Below are 17,441 nucleotides of genomic sequence, written 5' to 3'. Positions count from 1 at the left end.
TTTATATGTGATACCATTGAACATATTAATACGTCTAACAATATGATGTAGATTTGTGTTTATGTGTTATATTCTTTATTATATTAAGCTTTGCTTCTTGTTTGCTTCTTATTTGCTTTTCTTTATATTTTTTTTTTATTTTCTTATTTTTACTTTAATATGTTTGTTATTATAGTATTTGTTGTTGATGTTATTGTTTACAATAGTTGATTATGTATGAGTGTATTAGAAATGTTCTATTTATTTATTTATTTATTTTTTTTTTTGTTCTTTTATTTTATTTTTTGTTATTGTGTTAATATATTTCTTAGGTTTTTGACTTGATTCCGTCTATGTAAATATGTTTTTATGAATGTTTGTATAAATATGATAGTTGAAAATCAGTTGAAATTAATTAATAAAAACAAATAATTAAAAAAAAAAAAAAAAATTCGCTTTACATTATATTTTATAGTTAATGTTTATTGCTTATTAATGAGTTTTGGTGGTTGTTATTTTTAATTTTATTCTTATAGGTATACATATATCTAGTATATTTATACGATATAATTTCTTTTTTTTTTTTTTTTTTTTTTTTTTTTTTTTTGTATATGAATTAAAAAATAGAAATTATAAAAAAAAAAAGAAAAAAAAAAAACAGGAACAATTCAATATTATAAGGACAAAATTGTATTAAATAAATTTTATTAATAATAAATAAATAAAAGAGTTACAGCAAATATAAACAAGAAAATCAACTTGAAAAACTTAAAAAAAAAAAAAAAGACGATTTGATCAACTATCCGTCCAGTGTTATCCTACACATCGCTTCTTATCTCTTCTTTTTTGCAAAATCCTTAAAACGATAAAAATTTCTTTGACATCGTAAGTCTGCAAGAGCTCGTCGGAGTTAACCTCAACTGACATAATTTTCAGTATATTCGATTCAAATCAGAATGCATTAATTTTAAGAGAAACAATATGTCCGCATTCTCAAGTTTTCGCGAGCTATCAAATTGGAACGATCTCCGTAATAAAGTTGATAGAAGCACAAGGGGAAGGGAAAAAACTTGCAGTTAAGCAAACTGTGCAAATTAAACGATTATCAATAAAAATTTTGAAGAAATAATAATATTCTACATTAAATATATTTTGCAGAAATTTGTCGAATTTGTTTGTAAAAATGATAAAGAACATAGAAGGATCGTTTTAAAACGCTTAACCGTAAGTAACCGTGTGATGAAATGAGATGAATAAACGTTTCAATTCAAAAATTCAATTAGAAACACGCGAAAGAGTTTTTTTAGCTAAGTCGTTAGCTAAGTAGAATGAAATGTTGCGGGCAACAACACGCTGAGAGCCATCTACGTATCCCCTTTTATTTGTATATTCTATTTTGAGTGCAAGTGAGTAAATTGCACAAAAAACGTTTGAATTTTGAATTAAGCTTAGCGAGTAACTTAGCTGTAAAAACAATCTGCGATCATATTATCGGTACGAATGTCTGCACGATTACGAACAAGTTTTCTCTTGAACTGTTTATATATGTTGATCTGCATTTTGATCTGTAACGCACGCATGTGTCCCATCACATATTCAAAAATCACAAAATTCATTCGATTTCTGAAAGATTTCTCGTCAAATACGACAAAAAAAAGAAGAACATATACGTGAAACATAAACAACTTAAAGCCTACTTGATATACAATATCGGTCTGTTTCAGTCATTGCGTATACGTACGTTAATGGTTAATGGTTCGCGCATCGACGCAGTTTGATCATTACCGTTGGAAAGGAGATAAACCATTATTTACTGAAACACGCAAACAAACTTTAAGTTTAATTAATTTCAATAAATTATACGTAACAGAGGATGAAAAAAAAAAAAAAACGTATGAAAAAATGAATGATTTTCTACATTATTGCAATATTCAAAAATTTCATTGTCTCTTCTTATGTACATAAAAATTCGAATTTCAAGATAACAATGTATTTGACGTAATAATAAAAAAAGTTCCCTAATCCTTAACTACTCCCAATTACAAAACAAATACTCAGTTCTTTTCTATTTGCTACACAAGACTTTATTGGACACATTTCCGTTTTCGACTTCTATACACGAAAAATCAATCAAGCTCTTAAGCATGTGATGAAAATTTTGGTACAAATTCCTTAAATTTATTCAGACGCACTTGCGCATAAGTGATGAATGACTGTCATACACGCCACTGAACCATATGTTATACTAACGCTCTATTAAACGTCTAAACATAAACAAGATATTTGCGTAAAATTATTATTCGATTTAACTATCTATGTCCCGCATCAACTGCGATAAATAAAAAAAAAACTTCAAATTGACACTTTTTGGCAACTAACACAAAAGACTTATCGGGATCATTCAAAATTTTAACGAAAAGATGGACATGATAAGCAAATCGCCCAGACAACCACCAAGCCACCAGGGCCAAATATTTGCAGCTCACTAACTATACGGCATATTTATTAAGACCATCTAAATGGTCGGTATCCAAGTGACTCCTATAAAATAACTCACATGCCCATTTAAGAAATTTTTTCGCAACTCAAATATGTTGATATGAGATATATATATTAATGTATTAAATATTCTCCCAAGACGAATGAAACGTTTAAATCTATTTTATTTATTTTATATTTGTTCTTCCACAGTCTGTTTCCCGCCGTTCACGAGTTTTGCTTAAAATATACGTTCATACAATTTCTTCTTGTTTAAGGTTTGTCACTAACTGAAAAACGACGTGATACTATGCCGGACGACCGAATTAGTACAAAGGTTTATATGATGATAAGCAGTTCTCATGTATAGTTAAGTCTGTTTTCGTGTTTCTCGTCCTAAAATGTTCAACAACATATTACAATTCCGCTGCTCAGATGCTAATATAAATAGAGATCTGTTATTCACTATTGCGAGTAATTAAGGATTTTTTTTATGAAGACAATTTTGATTTTAACGAATGATTATAGGCTCTGTTTCTCACCTTCTCTCTAGAGAGTTTATAGAGTGCATGCAGTAATGGATTATCGATAAATTATATCACTCGCTATTAAAGTAAATAGCGAGTAACAATTCTTATCGCATTTATTATGATGTTTATGTTTAAAGAATTGATTGCTGTTCATTTCCATACATACGGTTTTTTTATGCCTTTAGTAGTGTGTATGTAAAGTTACGTTATTTCTTAAAGATTATATAGTTTATTCTTTTTAACATTGCTTGACATTATTGAAATAAGTTTTTCGTTTCCGTTTCTTTAGTGTAGTATACGCGTAGGCGTGTAGCTAGTTTTCTCTTCAAACGCAATAACTATCTGTGTGTTCGTGAAAATGAATTATATAACTATTTACTTGTTTCATAATATGTTTGAGAATGTATATATATTATAATCAATATAGTATTGTGTTGTTTTTAGGATATTTCTTTAACACTATATACATACGTATATATATATACATATATATATATATATATATATATATATAATATACATATAATATACATATACATATAATATATATATATAATATACATATATATATATATATATATATGTATAAATATTACAATTAAATTAATAGTAATAATTGGTTTCTAAGTGACCAGATAAAGTGAAATTTTTTTCTCATTCATACATGTTTATATAAATGATTTTTTTTTTTACTTAATTTTTCTTTTTCTCACAACAGGAGTTACGTAAAACTTAAACTTTATTAAATCGATATTTTTTTTTTTTTTTTTTGTTGCAAAAAAATATGAATGAATATCATTTCCATAATAACAATAAAAAAGAAAAACAACAATTGAAAGGGAAAACATAATGTTTTTTAAAAATTTGTTTTTGCATATGTGCTGAATAGAACGTGAATTAATTTTGCTTTCCCTTCTCTTTTTATGCATTAACAGAGGTGAAAAAAAAAGCAGGGATGAAGACAATCAATAATTATTGAGAGTAATGTCGTTTTAAGAGCAAAAAAAGTTAAAGTCATAATAAAGTAATAATAATAATAATAATAAAATAATTTAATTCTAGAAAAAGGCGGTGGTTTTTTTCATCGTACGTTTGAAAATACGCGAATTTAAAAGATTTTCAATTTTGTTTTCTTGCTTCCTTTTTTTATTTAATGTTTTTATTTTTTTTTTTTATTTTTTTTTTTATTTTTTTTAATTTTAGTCGTCCTCCATTTAACATATCTTTATGTTGCTTATTGTTTTGCGCTCTTTGCTTTTTATTCCATCCTAACATGTATGCTATAAAAAATGATTGATTAAGCTCCTGATGTTCGTGTTAATGAACGTTCGCTATAAACGTGCTGTTAAATATTAATTTTTATATCGTTTGATGCAGGAAAAAAACAAAGCATACATTGGCAGCAAATGTTAAATATCTAAAATGAAAAAAGTTAATGAAAACAAACTGATTAATACCATAAGATTGAAAAATTTTCAATTTAAACAAAAAAAAAAAAAGAAAAGGCAAGCCTAGTTGTTGCTAACGTATCAATATTTCAAGATTGCAGACTTTGTCAGATGAATGGGCATACTTAAATGGATTTGAAATATCAATTGCAAGGCGTCAAATATTTGGCGTTTGTGAATGCATTTACTTCATTGTCTTTTAATGGCTGTTATCACACACGGTGACGAATTCGATATCGATATATCTACAATAATAAGTAATGCAACGACTTGTGCCGAAACTGAAGAAGAAATTCTATTCGGAAAATATTGTTACATTAAAAACATCTGTGGAGCAAATGTCTGCCATTTGTCAAAATAGTTTCATTCAGAAGCCTTTAATGAGCCGCCTCTCTTCCCCATTCAATTTTAGAACGAGAAAAAGTAAACTGTTTTAACAATATCTCAGCATTTTTAGTTTTCTTCCATCCCGTTTTATTACATCCAAGCAAACATAATAATTGGTCCGACAAGACGCCAATTATCAACAACTCTCAACCGTTTATTGCCTCCTTGTGGAATTAGGCTGCTATTGTCGGACAAGTCTCTACATTTTATTCAGGTTAATAAAGAAAAGTTTTGTTTTAAAAAACTGCATATTAAAAATTTGGGGAAAAACGTATTGCAAATAGTATAACACAATTATGTTATATTTAAACAAAAATTCCGCCGCCGTTTGGCCTTAATTTGAAGAATTTTGCTCTTTGCTCCGGCATAACTACAATAAACTTAGCAATGCAGGAATAAAGAAACGACTTACCTCACCATTTAATAATCGTTTTCTCCTATCCCATTCCTATTTTTTTGTTGTTGTTTTTTTTTTGCTTTTTTTTGTTTTTTTTGTTTTTTTGTTTTTTTTTTGTTCTTTTTGTTTTTTTTTACCTACAAAACTATCTTCTTTTTGGCTCAATAATTCACTAGACAATACACTGATAAGGGTTGCCTCTCTTATATCCATAACATTGAGTTTACAAGTCCACATCTTGCTCATCAACATCATCAGGACCCTCTATCAGGTCATTGGGATCGTACATAACCATATCGTCATCTACTACAAGACTACTACCGTCCTCATCAGGATCATCGGGATCGTATTCTTCGAATTCTCTCTCACCAACCAACGGTTTCGTACATCGCCTTTTGGCATTCGGATATTGAGAGGTAGCTGAAGTAACTAACGACGATTTGCGACGATTTAACTTTACTGTCTCATCGAGTTCAATAATATCATGTAAACCAGCCGCTAACTGTTGTTTAAGGCGCATCTGTTCCAATTCTTCCGGTGAACGTTTCTTACGAAATTCATAAACCAGCGGGTATATATGTTCAATGGCAGCTTGGACATTGGCTACACTAGCAGCTTAAGTATATCAAAAAATTAAATTTAGTCCATAAGAACTTTACTGAATTGTTTCTTACTTACCGGTGACTGTGATACTACCAGTGGAGAATATTTTTAAAGTGGCTTTCGGATAACGCAGCTTGTAAGTTACTCCCGGATGTAATTCTGGTTCATAACTGGCTTCTCGTTTAAATTTTTCTGAAAAATTCACAATTTTGATCGCCCATGGCATGCTACAGGTGCCCAAAACATTGACAACCCGAAAATTATGAAAACGTACACGGAAACCAAGCTTTTCTAAGCAACGAGCATAGCGTCGTGCAGCTATCTTTGCCTGTTAATCAAAAAAGAAGACACTGTGGTAGACTATTTTTCGTTAAACTATTCACTAATATTCAAAACTTACTTGATCCTCGGAAGTAGCGCCAGTACATGTAATTCTACCAGAAGACCAAATTGAAGCTGTCGTGTACGGGCGCCGCAATTTCATGGTAACCATACCATTTTCGCGTCTATATTCAACATTTGACCCATGTAAGGCAATTTCGCGCAAATTTAAATGACAACGAACACTAAAGGAACAGACGACGTTATTGATGACAATATCGATTTCTGGTTCAGCCTCTTGCGATTCTTCTGGTTTCACAGCAACATTCGGATTCAGTTCAGAGTGGCTTTTAGCTGGGTCTGCCGAGGAAGATCCTGTGTTTTCAGAAGAGGAGGAAACCGAAAGAGATGAAGCATTAGCTGAATTTATCGAACTAGTGGCTCTATCTACTGTCGCACTTTGATTGCCGTCATTAGTTTTGGTGTTGTTCCTATTTCTGTTGTTGTTATTGTTGTTGTTGTTGTTGTTGTTGTTGTTGGTAGTGGCGGTGGCATTAACGGTGGTGTCAGAGCTACTGTTAAGAACATGACCATTAGTTTTTGTAGAAGCGGGTAAATCGGTTTTAATAGTCATAGATGTTGTTTTGGATAAAGCATTGCTAGAAGAGCCTGTGTTGATGGTGGTGGTAGAGGATGAGGTAAAACTTGATGTGTTACTGCTGCTGGTCATATGATGACCGTTCACTGTGTTGGTGGTGGCATTGGTGATGTAATAAGATGAGGTTGCTGGTGATGCCGCAGAAATTGTGGTGCTAGTGTTAGTAAAGCTTTTCGTGTTGTTTGTGATAGCATTAGTTTTACTATTGATCACTGTGGTATGTTTTTGTGGAAGTTGCTGACTGTTAGCATTCTGTGCTACTTTTAGTTTTTGTTGTAATGACGTAGCACCGTATCGTATCTGTTGTTGTTGATGTTTTTGATGTTGCTGTGGCAAGATGGCAGTTGTTGCTGTTGCTATTGTTGTTTTGGCTGTTGTGGCTGACATCGCAGTTGTTGTGCTATTAATAGCGTTTGCAGCCTTCACAACGTTTATTAGTTGTGTCTGTCCATTACCATTTATCACATGCTGCAATGTCACGTTATTAACAACAATAGGATGATGATGATGATGCTGCTGCTGCTGTTGCTGTTGTTGTTGGTGCTGCGTTTGCGGCTTTATGATGTTAGTCGCGGGTTTTGCAAGTATAGTGGCATGTTGCAAACGTTGCGCTGCATTCCCAGCAATGATAGTACTATTGTTGCGATTTATAAGCACCGCAGTGGTGCGATTATTACTGGCGACGGCGGGTTGCGAAATTTGTCGTGCATTCAAAGCGCCACCTGGAGCAGTGGTTGTTACTAAACGTGATTGATTCTGTTGCTGATGTTGCTGATGTTGCAACAGATCACTAGTGGCGGGAGTGGTGGTAACAACTTGTCCATTGCCACCGGTAAGTTGGTGCTGTAACTGATGTTGAAAGTTACTTGCGGCAGTGCCAGTATTCGCATGCGTTGAGGTAGCCAGCAAGAAGGCACCTTGTGTTGTAGTACCACCTGTGGCGGCTGTACTAGCGACAACATTATTATGATGATTACTATTGTCAGTAATTACGGCTAAGCCACCGTTTGCTGTACTCACTAAATTGCCAATAGGCAAACTGACCATGTTTTGAGAGACGAGCAAGCGTTGCTGTTGTTGCTGTTGTTGTTGTTGCTGTTGTTGCTGCTGCTGCTGCTGCTGCTGCTGCTGTTGGTGTTGTTGGTGTATTAGCTGTTGATATTGCTGATAGGTTAATAAACTAGAGGCACCTGTTGCGCTATTCGTTATCAATATAGTTTGAGTCTGCGCAGGCAATACTAAATTGGTTGTACCCGCTGTTAAGCCCCCTCCTAGGGCTGTAGTGGTACCTACACCACTATTGCTCATGTGAGTAGCACCTACTACACTAGAGGAAGCCACCAAACCCAATTGACTGTTGCTCCCGCTAACGGTGGGCGCTGAACCTCCACTTACCACATTGCCGACTATAATGTTGCCTGCTGCACCGACTCCCACCACACTTCCCCCATTCGTAAGCGTTTTCATGCAATTCTTATTGTTCTGCAACAACGTGGCCATACCAATATTGTTGCTATTGCTAATATACATTTGCTGTCTTTGCTCCCGAAAAAACGAAATTAAAAACTGACCGTTTATTTCAATATTTATATTAAAAAAGATGTTTCGATTTGGCGCTCCACAAAATTGCCTTAACCGACCACACAAAAGGAAATAAAATAATATAGATCGCTATATCTGCTGCTGGTCTTTTCCAGCTCCCAATGGAATTGATGCGAATCCTTTTTTTCTAAGACTGACAAATGGAATATTTCTTGACGGTCGTACTTTTTTTTTATTTTATTTTGATTTTGTTTGAAATATTTTGATGTGTACTAAATTTTTTTTTTTTTTTTTTTTTTTTTTTTTTTTTTTGTTTATTTGTTGTCGGTGTGTGGTTAAGCAGAGAATTTCAAAAATTCTTTAATGATAGCTCACAGTATTGGCTGCCAGTGGAATTTTAGAAAAGTTAACAAATACTTGTTGTTAGTGTAATTAATAATGGTGGTAAGCAGTAAAATGTGATTCTCTTCTTTTTGGATAATTAAGTCTCTATGTTCTTTCTCCTTGGCTTCAAATGTTTTTTGCTTTGTATTTTTTACTTTTGTTTTGTTGTTCAATTAATTTATTATGTTCAATAATAATGGAGTTTATTTTGTTGCCGCTGTTGTTCTTTGTATATAAACAGTCTGCAAAGAAAGGTAAAAGAAAAATTACAACCTAATAATTAAACCTGTAAATATGTTAATAAAAATTTTGCAAAAAAATTACTGTTAAGAACATTGTATTCGAAATGCATATATATTTACCGACTCTGACGATGATCTCATAAATATAAAAATAAAAGAACGAAATGCTTTTTGCGACTTCAGAATATCAGAGGAAACTGAATGGACCGCGGAATAGCGGTAGCGGGATATTTAAACGAAAATCTTACATTGACCATTAGCTGTCATATTCACTACCGATGGAATGATTGGAAACATTTTGCAAAATTAGTTGCAAGGCCTAGAAGTAAAATTCAGATATCCTTGATCAATAAATATCAAATTCTGAATCGACTTAAACATATCTATCCGCTTGTCTGTGTAATACCTGTTGTAAGCATTCCCTAGCATTTTGGACACAAAAATTGCAAAACATGGGATGTCCTTCCACCCTCGAATGAAACGCATACAGTGCTAAACAAAATGGGAAAACTTCTACTTTCTCTGCTTTCAAAAAGAAAAGGACAATTGGTTTTTGCACCCTACTAACAAATTACAGCAAATGAAACTATAATAATTTGCACGTATATAATATAATATGGACGATTCTGTAGTATCTGTATCTGTGTGAAAATTGTTAAATTTAGCTACACGCATCCAGTGTACGTATATTATTGAAATCCTAATTTTTGAGACAAGGAGAAAATTTACCATAGTCATTACATGGTCGGGCAGTTGGGACAGACGGACATGCAAAGGTTTTGAGAAAACGCACATATCTCTGTGCTTCGATGATCGATTTCCTTGGGTTACTCCTGAAGAAGACTGACTATGTTGATGAATGGGCAAAAATAAAAATTTTCTTTTAATTTAGTTCGGGAAATTATTGACCGCTCTATTACGCTATCATTTGTATAACTTTATACACACATTTTAGTTTATTAGCGATATCTAATTCAATGACTGAAGACATATACATATCGCATCTTTACACCTTTCAATCGCTTTTACGGTCGTTTTAAAACCGTACAATTTCATCCCTAGCACTTTGAATGGCCAAACTTCTAAATTAACATTTGCGTTACGGTTTTCCCGCATGGCAAACACATTCCAAGTAGCAAATAGGATACCAAAGACTTGCAAGGGCTGACAGCATAATGAATTATTTACTTCATTTGTAAATACCCGTTAAGGAACAGCTATTACAAAATCTAATTAGAACCCATATTTCAGCTTATGCAGCAGCATGCTCTTCTTATCGAGAATAAAGCAGGGTGAACAAGCTTTAATGAAAAGTTTAAATAAAATTAGTCTTTACGAAAAGGATCTGAAGAATTGAAAAAAAAAAAAAAAAAAAAAAAACAAAAAAATATTTATATCACCCATAAATTTTATCTTTTTTTTTTTTTTTTTTTTTTTTTTTTTCTTAAAAATATTTCTATTTCTCTTCTGCAAATTCAGCTAAAGAAAGAGCCGCGAACGAATGACAGAAAAAATGCTTCGTTATTTAAAAAAATATCGTTGTATAAAAACGAAATATACATTACAGAGGCCTGTTAATTTACATGAAACTTGTAACGTTCAATGAAAGCGTTGCTATGCATGCAAACAGACATTTAGCTCTGTTTAGTTGATGGCTTTCGCTTCCAATTGTTCATATGAACGAATTCGGGAGAGGAGAAATGAGAATAAAATATACCAACAACATAATGCAAACGAAACACCGAATTTGTACGAGGAATTTTACAACGTTTATGTTAAGCTATTGAAGAAGAAATTAAAGGTTTTCAGGCGGAACTATAAAAGTATTTCAATGTATATGGACAATAAATCCGGCGTTGTTCACCGTTCTGTATGTACAATTTAATACATGATATTATAAAGCTTTCGGATAAACACTTTCGAAGCAAACAATCGCATAAAATGTATGGCGTTATATGGTCGTGCGCGAAACGAACACACGAATAAAGAAATTTATCTGCAATGATTAATATAGGACAAAAAAGAAATCTATATTTGCCTTTCTTTCGTATCGATCGTCCAATTATTAGAAACGCGTTTTCCGAGTCGATCGAATGCATAAAGTCAACGTTAGTCTGTAGAATTAAATCGGGAAAGCCCTTTGAATCTGAGCAAAGGGACTGGCGATCGGACGGACATAATCAAATCAATTAATTCATAATCTATGCAATTAAGTATGCCATTTAGCTTATAATTAGGTAATAATTAATATTAGTAAATAAATAAATAATTCTTAAATGGTGATGAGTATGAACAAAAGCATATTTTTGGTTTGGTTGGATGATACGTTAGGAAGGTAGGTAGAAAGAAAACTTGTGTACAAAGTGTTTTCTTGATTATAGTCAACAAAATGTAAAATATGCATACATAGTAAGTATGTATATATGTATGAGTATGAGTTAGGCGACCGAAAGTACTTAACACTTTCACATACTAAGTTTTGAATCAATATCGCTTCAGAGTGTAACTCTTTAGATGTAAATATTTACTCATTGAAGGCGTAGTTAAGTTCACATATATAATCGGGCTATCAACTAAGAATATATATATACCATAACCAAATGAATAAATTAAAATAGGAATTGAGTATGTATGCATCTTGGCCCTTAACAAACGCTTACTAACGAAGAAGTTTTACAGAATTTTTAGACAACAGATGATTTGATAGAAAAAAGAAAGACGGCGGTGATATTCGCCGACAAGAAACTGTCAAATCTGTCAAATCATTTAAGAAAAGATGTCTGTAAATAAAGTTTTAAGCTTTTGCAAATTAAATTTACGTTGCAATTGCACCTAATTGAGAAGCGTCCGTTCCCTTCTTCTTCGGTGATGGGTTCAGAAAAGAAATAAAACGTAAATCCAGTCACTAGAGTCAGGTTGTAAACAATATAAATTTACATAATGGCAAACATTTTATTACTATTATAACTGATAAGCATGTGTAAATATTTAAGAAACTTGTTGTATATGTAAATATATATATATATCACATTGAACTACATAACGCAATCAAAGGCGCTAATTATTTGTTAAGCATATGTCGCATGCAAACAAATCCAAACGTAGACAACCGAAAAAAGTTCTCATCGAAACAGCTTTTAATTGAAGCAAATTACGTACCGCTGCACATGGTACCGAGACAATACAGCGGTTTTTAACTTTTGATGTTTTGAACGTAATTCATATAATTTATAAAGTGAAACATAACGATAAATTTCCAAAACGGAATTCATGTAAAACATACTAGTAGCAAACTCTAAAAAATGTAATCATTTATTTTTCTCTAATATAAGAATCGTATGACGAAAATAAGAAGACACTAGAAATTTAGTTTTTAGGTCAAGGGCATAATGTCATAGACGTAAAAGCAAATAAACGAGCGAAGTGCTACGACACTATGACTTTGCAAAAACAATAAACGAGATAATTACAAAAAACCAAATTAGCGCGCTCAAGCATTATTGAATATATAAATGCATACTTATGTGTGTAGGCGTATGTGTGCGTATATACTGTTACATGGACTAAATCAAACAAATTTTGCTTTATCACATCTATATAAATGCTATGCATTCACAATAGCGTTGAGCACTAAGCTATGAATATGTTATATTAAGTGGAGAGAGAAAGAGAAAAAAGAGAATAAGACAGAGAAAGAGAGAGAAAGAGAGCGAGAGAGATGTGGAGCCAAACTCATATCGTTTCTTACAACAGAACACTTAAGGCACCAAAAAACAAAGGTATATACGTATAATAAAACTATCGACCACTTTTATATTAGATTTGTGCGTACGTGCGTTATGCGTTTGAAAAATTGACTTTTATACAAAAACAATACAAATAAATAGAATTCATATTTTAAGTCTCTGTACATATTTTATTTATACGCATACGCATGCATATACACACATACATACGCACACACACACACACACACACACACACACAACGTAAGTATACATATATATTATATATAATTTTTTTTGCTATTAGGAATTCATGCATGCATATGCAAGCGTATGTATTATATGTAAATATATTTAGTACAAACAGGTAGACATATATTCATGTTTATACATGCGCATGCATGTGTTTGAATGTATTCTTAATAAATTTTATTCTACTCGCTGAAATGTAACGAATCTTATGAAAAGAGAATAGAAATGTTTTTGTGATACAAATGCGCACGAAACGCAGGCGTCAATATTTGCTGAGCATTTTCATTTGCCTCTGCATACAAATACGAGAGAATTCGTGCCTTCAATTGAAATATGTTACAATTTAATAGTAATAGTGAAGGGAATATAATCGAATAAAAAAGCTACACAGATCTTAGATCAAACCTTCAATGCCTGCCCTCATTACCGCCGATCAATACACTAGGAGTGCTATATATTTTATTGAACATTGGCATTTTCATTGGTTAATCTGGACGATTTTTACACTACAGTCATTTATTTGACGCTAAAAGATATTTGTTGTGCCGGATTTTAATTTAATATTTTTCATAGGCTGCAAGTGGCAGTCTGATGCCTATTTTTTGATACTGTAAAAGGAAGTAAAGTCGTGACGCACCAGCATCCATTGTTCGGATGTAGAAGTGAATGGAGATAGTACTATTTAACAATTTGTACTCGGAAAAGTTCTATCGTATTTTATTACCTGCAGATAATTTTACGTATCAGGTTAAAGCAAGCAGACAAAATACGTCATATGTAATCGCTTATTGTTTAGGATATGGTATCTTTCCTCAAATATAAACAGTTAGCTAGGAAATACAGAATGAATAAAGTGCAGTGGATAAACAGCATTTAAAGCATTGCGTTTGGTATGAGTTCCAGAAAGCAAACAATGTTTCGTTTGCTGGTTAAAGCTTATTCGGACCTGTCAAAGATGTTTCGCCAAATTTCTTTCTGGAGGTTTCAGTCTCGAAGGTGATTGTCGATCTAGGCGATAAAGGCAATTTGCGATCCGTGTTGGAGGGTGTACCACATACAACCGCATTTGCATTAGCAAAGCAACTCAGTGTTCACAATTAGAGTAGTGGGGAACGCAATAAATATTTCCAAATTCAAATGTTTCATTTAAAAGACGACAGAACTTTCTCGCCAACTTAATTTGCGAATGCGGCTAAAGATCTTATTATCTTACATTTTACTTTCAGTTTACGCATAGCGGAGGTCGACAAAAAGCATGTTCCCCATATCTCCCATCTCGATTTCTGCGACTAAAGTGAGTCAAATAGACGGCTAGAGATAAATGAATTCAAATTTGCATCCTAATCGCATACACAAATACAAGGCAAGCAATAATTGTTTTTAGATATTGAAGGCGTAATTAATATTAAAAATATTAAGAAGACCTTATTAAAGTGAAGTCACTTCTTTCCCTTTCACACGCCCCATGACTTTACTGTAGTCGTTAAGTCGAACAACACGCCATTTATGTACATTAGGTTCACTTTTACATTTTGGTATAAATAATTTTGTTAAGTTCGCTTGGCAATCAATAAGTAATATGGAACATGGATTAACTGTGTTTATACTAGAATTTTAATTTCCGGTAACTTTTTACCAAACACGTCTCTAATGTCTTGTCGCATTCTTGAATGCTTTGATAAAACAAGTGTTTGTATGTATTTCTTTTCGTATCAGGTTCACGAATATGTGATTCCAGCCCATGTTGTCTCGTTGTTTTGTTGAAACACTCGCTTCCTAAAAATCCTAAAATGAGGCTGCTATAGATAAAGTTTGAAAACAAAAGCAAAAACTCGAAGCGAAGCTTCTAACTACAGTCGCATGACTATCGAACTGCTGGGCAAAATGAGTTTATGCTTTAGGCGAATTTCTGCGTATTTTCGCATGTTAACACAATAGAAAAAGAAGCGTAGCGCAATCTGCCATCTTACTCATGCTCTAATTATGTGCATAATCGCTGTGTGCTTTGTGTGATTTCTGCTGCATATCGCTTGCACTTGACACAATCGTGCCATATTGTCGCTGTTCGTCAAAATAGTCGGGAAAAGTAAGTTTAATCCACAGCGACCATAATAATGGATAAATTGTTAAACACTGCTCCCATGATTTACACGAAACTCATAGGAAAATGTTTTGTGTTTGAGACTCGAATTGCATTTGTGTATAAATCGGACGCAGTTAATTTTGTTCTTTTCAAAGCAAAAATGTAAGAAAGAATAAATTCATGAGCCATATTAATGATTGCTATGAATGATTCCTATCACAGGCTATTTTCTTTTATCTTGATATTGCCACCGTAACTGTAAACTGTTTAGAGCATATTCGCCGAGTTTTGCGCTAATGTGGATGATTGCAACTTTCTATAGCTTTAAGAGTTTTTATTGCGTACATTACTCTAATCAATCACTGTTCCAATCAAGATTTAATGCGAAATATTTTTCAATTATAACTTGTAACAAACTTTCGCTTACACTCTTTCACTCAGCATTTCTTGGCTGAGTCTTTCAATGTTTCGATTACGATTGCAGGATTTACGATCAATTTTCTTCGAGCAAATTTCTCCTTAACACGTTTCAAATCGAACCTTTAAAATAAACTGAATTGTAATTTAGCCGCATCTTCCGCTTTTATTTTTAGTCAATTTCCCTCAACAGGTAATCATTGCCGGCAATTTCCTTTAAAGAAAGATTTCTGAACGAATTTTTAACGATTATTGCGCTTAAGTGTATATAACCTGATGAATTAATTTAATTTTCCCTTAGCGATATTACATTATGTTCATACTACGAGGCAGTAGCCGTGAAAGATTTGAAGACTATCATTAAAGTTTGAATATAATAAAATTTTTTAAGTTTTCTACACAAAAGAGAAATCGTTCCACACAATATGCACGTAATGGACAACGAAGGATAAGCCTCCTACTCGTAATCGTTTATTTACGTCAATTTTCGACATTCACTACGCGATTTATTAAATCTTGTAAACAGCATTGATACACGTTCTCAATTCTCATTTTGAAAGTTGTGTAAGTCACCTGGATATTTTCTGAACAGGTCGATAAATGTTTAACTGGGTTATTTCCAATCTTCGAGGTATGAAACTTCTTTTCACATTTTGGTAATAATCGCAAATCGAACGAGCAACAGGTAAACAGTGTAGTGGTGATTAAATTTGAATCGTACCAATGCCTGTCAAAGGTAAGACCATAAGTATGTTTCATAAGTGAAACAAAAAAAAAAAAAAAAAAAAAAATATCACAAAAAACATGTCATCTAACTTTTGCTGGTGTTAGCTAAAACGAGATATTCTAATAATTTGCTTTGCGCGCTTAGGCGAAAGTCATAGTATCGACCAATGAAATTCGATATTGCTCAGCGATGAATGTTTACACAATGATTCGTGCACACTCTAGTCAATGAGTAATCTTATATTCATTCATTTCTCACATCTCTCGATTTCGGTGTATATGTAGCGAATGCAAATGATACATATACATACATATTATCCTGACACACATTTTGAAATCACAAATACAAATGTAAGCGAATTAATTTAGGTAAAGAAAGAGAAGTTAAAAATAGTAGGGACGACACAACCGTTGGCATTTTCTTTATCGATTCCTTACGAAAATGAAGCCAAAGGCGCCACATTATTGAAAGCCAAATTGTTCGGTTTATTTTCAGCACCTAAATATGAATACGTCATTATATAAGCAGCATTATAATGGAAAATACAGTGCATCCGTTTATTATGTTGTCCCTTTAGTGCTACTAAAGACTAACGACGTCTTTTTGCTTATACCTATTTCGTGCGGATTGACTTTTGTGTGAAATCGTCGCAATCGCACAAAAAGAGCTCAGAGATGCAAGCTTGGCACAAGCATCATTGATCGAGTAAAGACGCGTGGCTCCAAAGATAGTTGTGATGTCGAAAAAGCACAGACAATTCTTTCATATCTCCATCTCCGTAACTTTTGATCCCGTGAAGGTATTTCGGAGTATATAGTAGTGAGCCCGGTCATCTTAATGTTCAGTCTACGAAGCAGGTTCTAGGTGGTTTACTACCTACCTTATCTAAAATTAACGATAAAATTTTAATTCCCACTTTGTTCCAAATTTCCCTAAATCCCCAAAATGAGAAAATTGCTTAGAACGCCACTGACTGAATACACACGGATTTCCGTATATGCTCAACATACTTCTCCCTTTGTACGGGACTCAGTTGAACATATTACTAGAAGTGGTAGTCGCAATGGCGACAACAGCGTATACAACGAATAATAGGAACAACGATTGGTTAGTAAAAATAGATTTTTGTCGCAAACAAAACACTTTGCATTAAAGTAGCTTAACATTCAAACCAAGCAACAGAACTATAAATACGTATTTATGAACACACGTATGAGATATTTTATGTACACTGGGTGTACGTATTTATATATCTACACATAAACCCA

At 32.9% G+C, this 17,441-nt stretch overlaps 1 protein-coding gene and 1 long non-coding RNA gene across 3 annotated transcripts in view; both read right to left on the bottom strand.

Annotated features, from left to right (window-relative positions):
* Positions 1-3,788: 3,788 nt before the first annotated feature.
* LOC119644790 (putative uncharacterized protein DDB_G0277255) lies at positions 3,789-8,638 on the bottom strand. Of its 2 annotated transcripts, none has more exons than XM_038044526.1 (4): positions 6,223-8,638; positions 5,898-6,150; positions 5,235-5,834; positions 3,789-4,404 (listed from the first exon to the last, which is right to left on the bottom strand). In XM_038044526.1, exons 1-3 carry the CDS (start codon positions 8,329-8,331, stop codon positions 5,443-5,445), a joined length of 2,754 nt encoding a protein of 917 aa, XP_037900454.1. In that variant the 5' UTR covers positions 8,332-8,638; the 3' UTR covers positions 3,789-4,404; positions 5,235-5,442. The 2 variants fall into 2 exon arrangements, with proteins under 2 accessions (XP_037900454.1, XP_037900455.1); XM_038044527.1 differs by having other exon boundaries at positions 5,357-5,834.
* Positions 8,639-8,781: 143 nt separating this feature from the next.
* The window catches only part of LOC119644793, a 37,558-nt gene continuing 28,898 nt past the window's right edge, over positions 8,782-17,441 (bottom strand). Inside the window, exon 2 of the long non-coding RNA XR_005248575.1 lies at positions 8,782-8,969. This is a non-coding gene — a long non-coding RNA (uncharacterized LOC119644793). The remainder of the gene's footprint in view (positions 8,970-17,441) is intronic.

The sequence above is a fragment of the Glossina fuscipes genome, unplaced genomic scaffold (genome assembly GCF_014805625.2).
Source record: "Glossina fuscipes isolate IAEA_lab_2018 unplaced genomic scaffold, Yale_Gfus_2 0, whole genome shotgun sequence".
Taxonomy (NCBI): Eukaryota; Metazoa; Arthropoda; class Insecta; order Diptera; family Glossinidae; genus Glossina; species Glossina fuscipes.
Note: the sequence above shows the minus strand (reverse complement) of the source record. Positions and strands in the feature narration are given on the sequence as shown.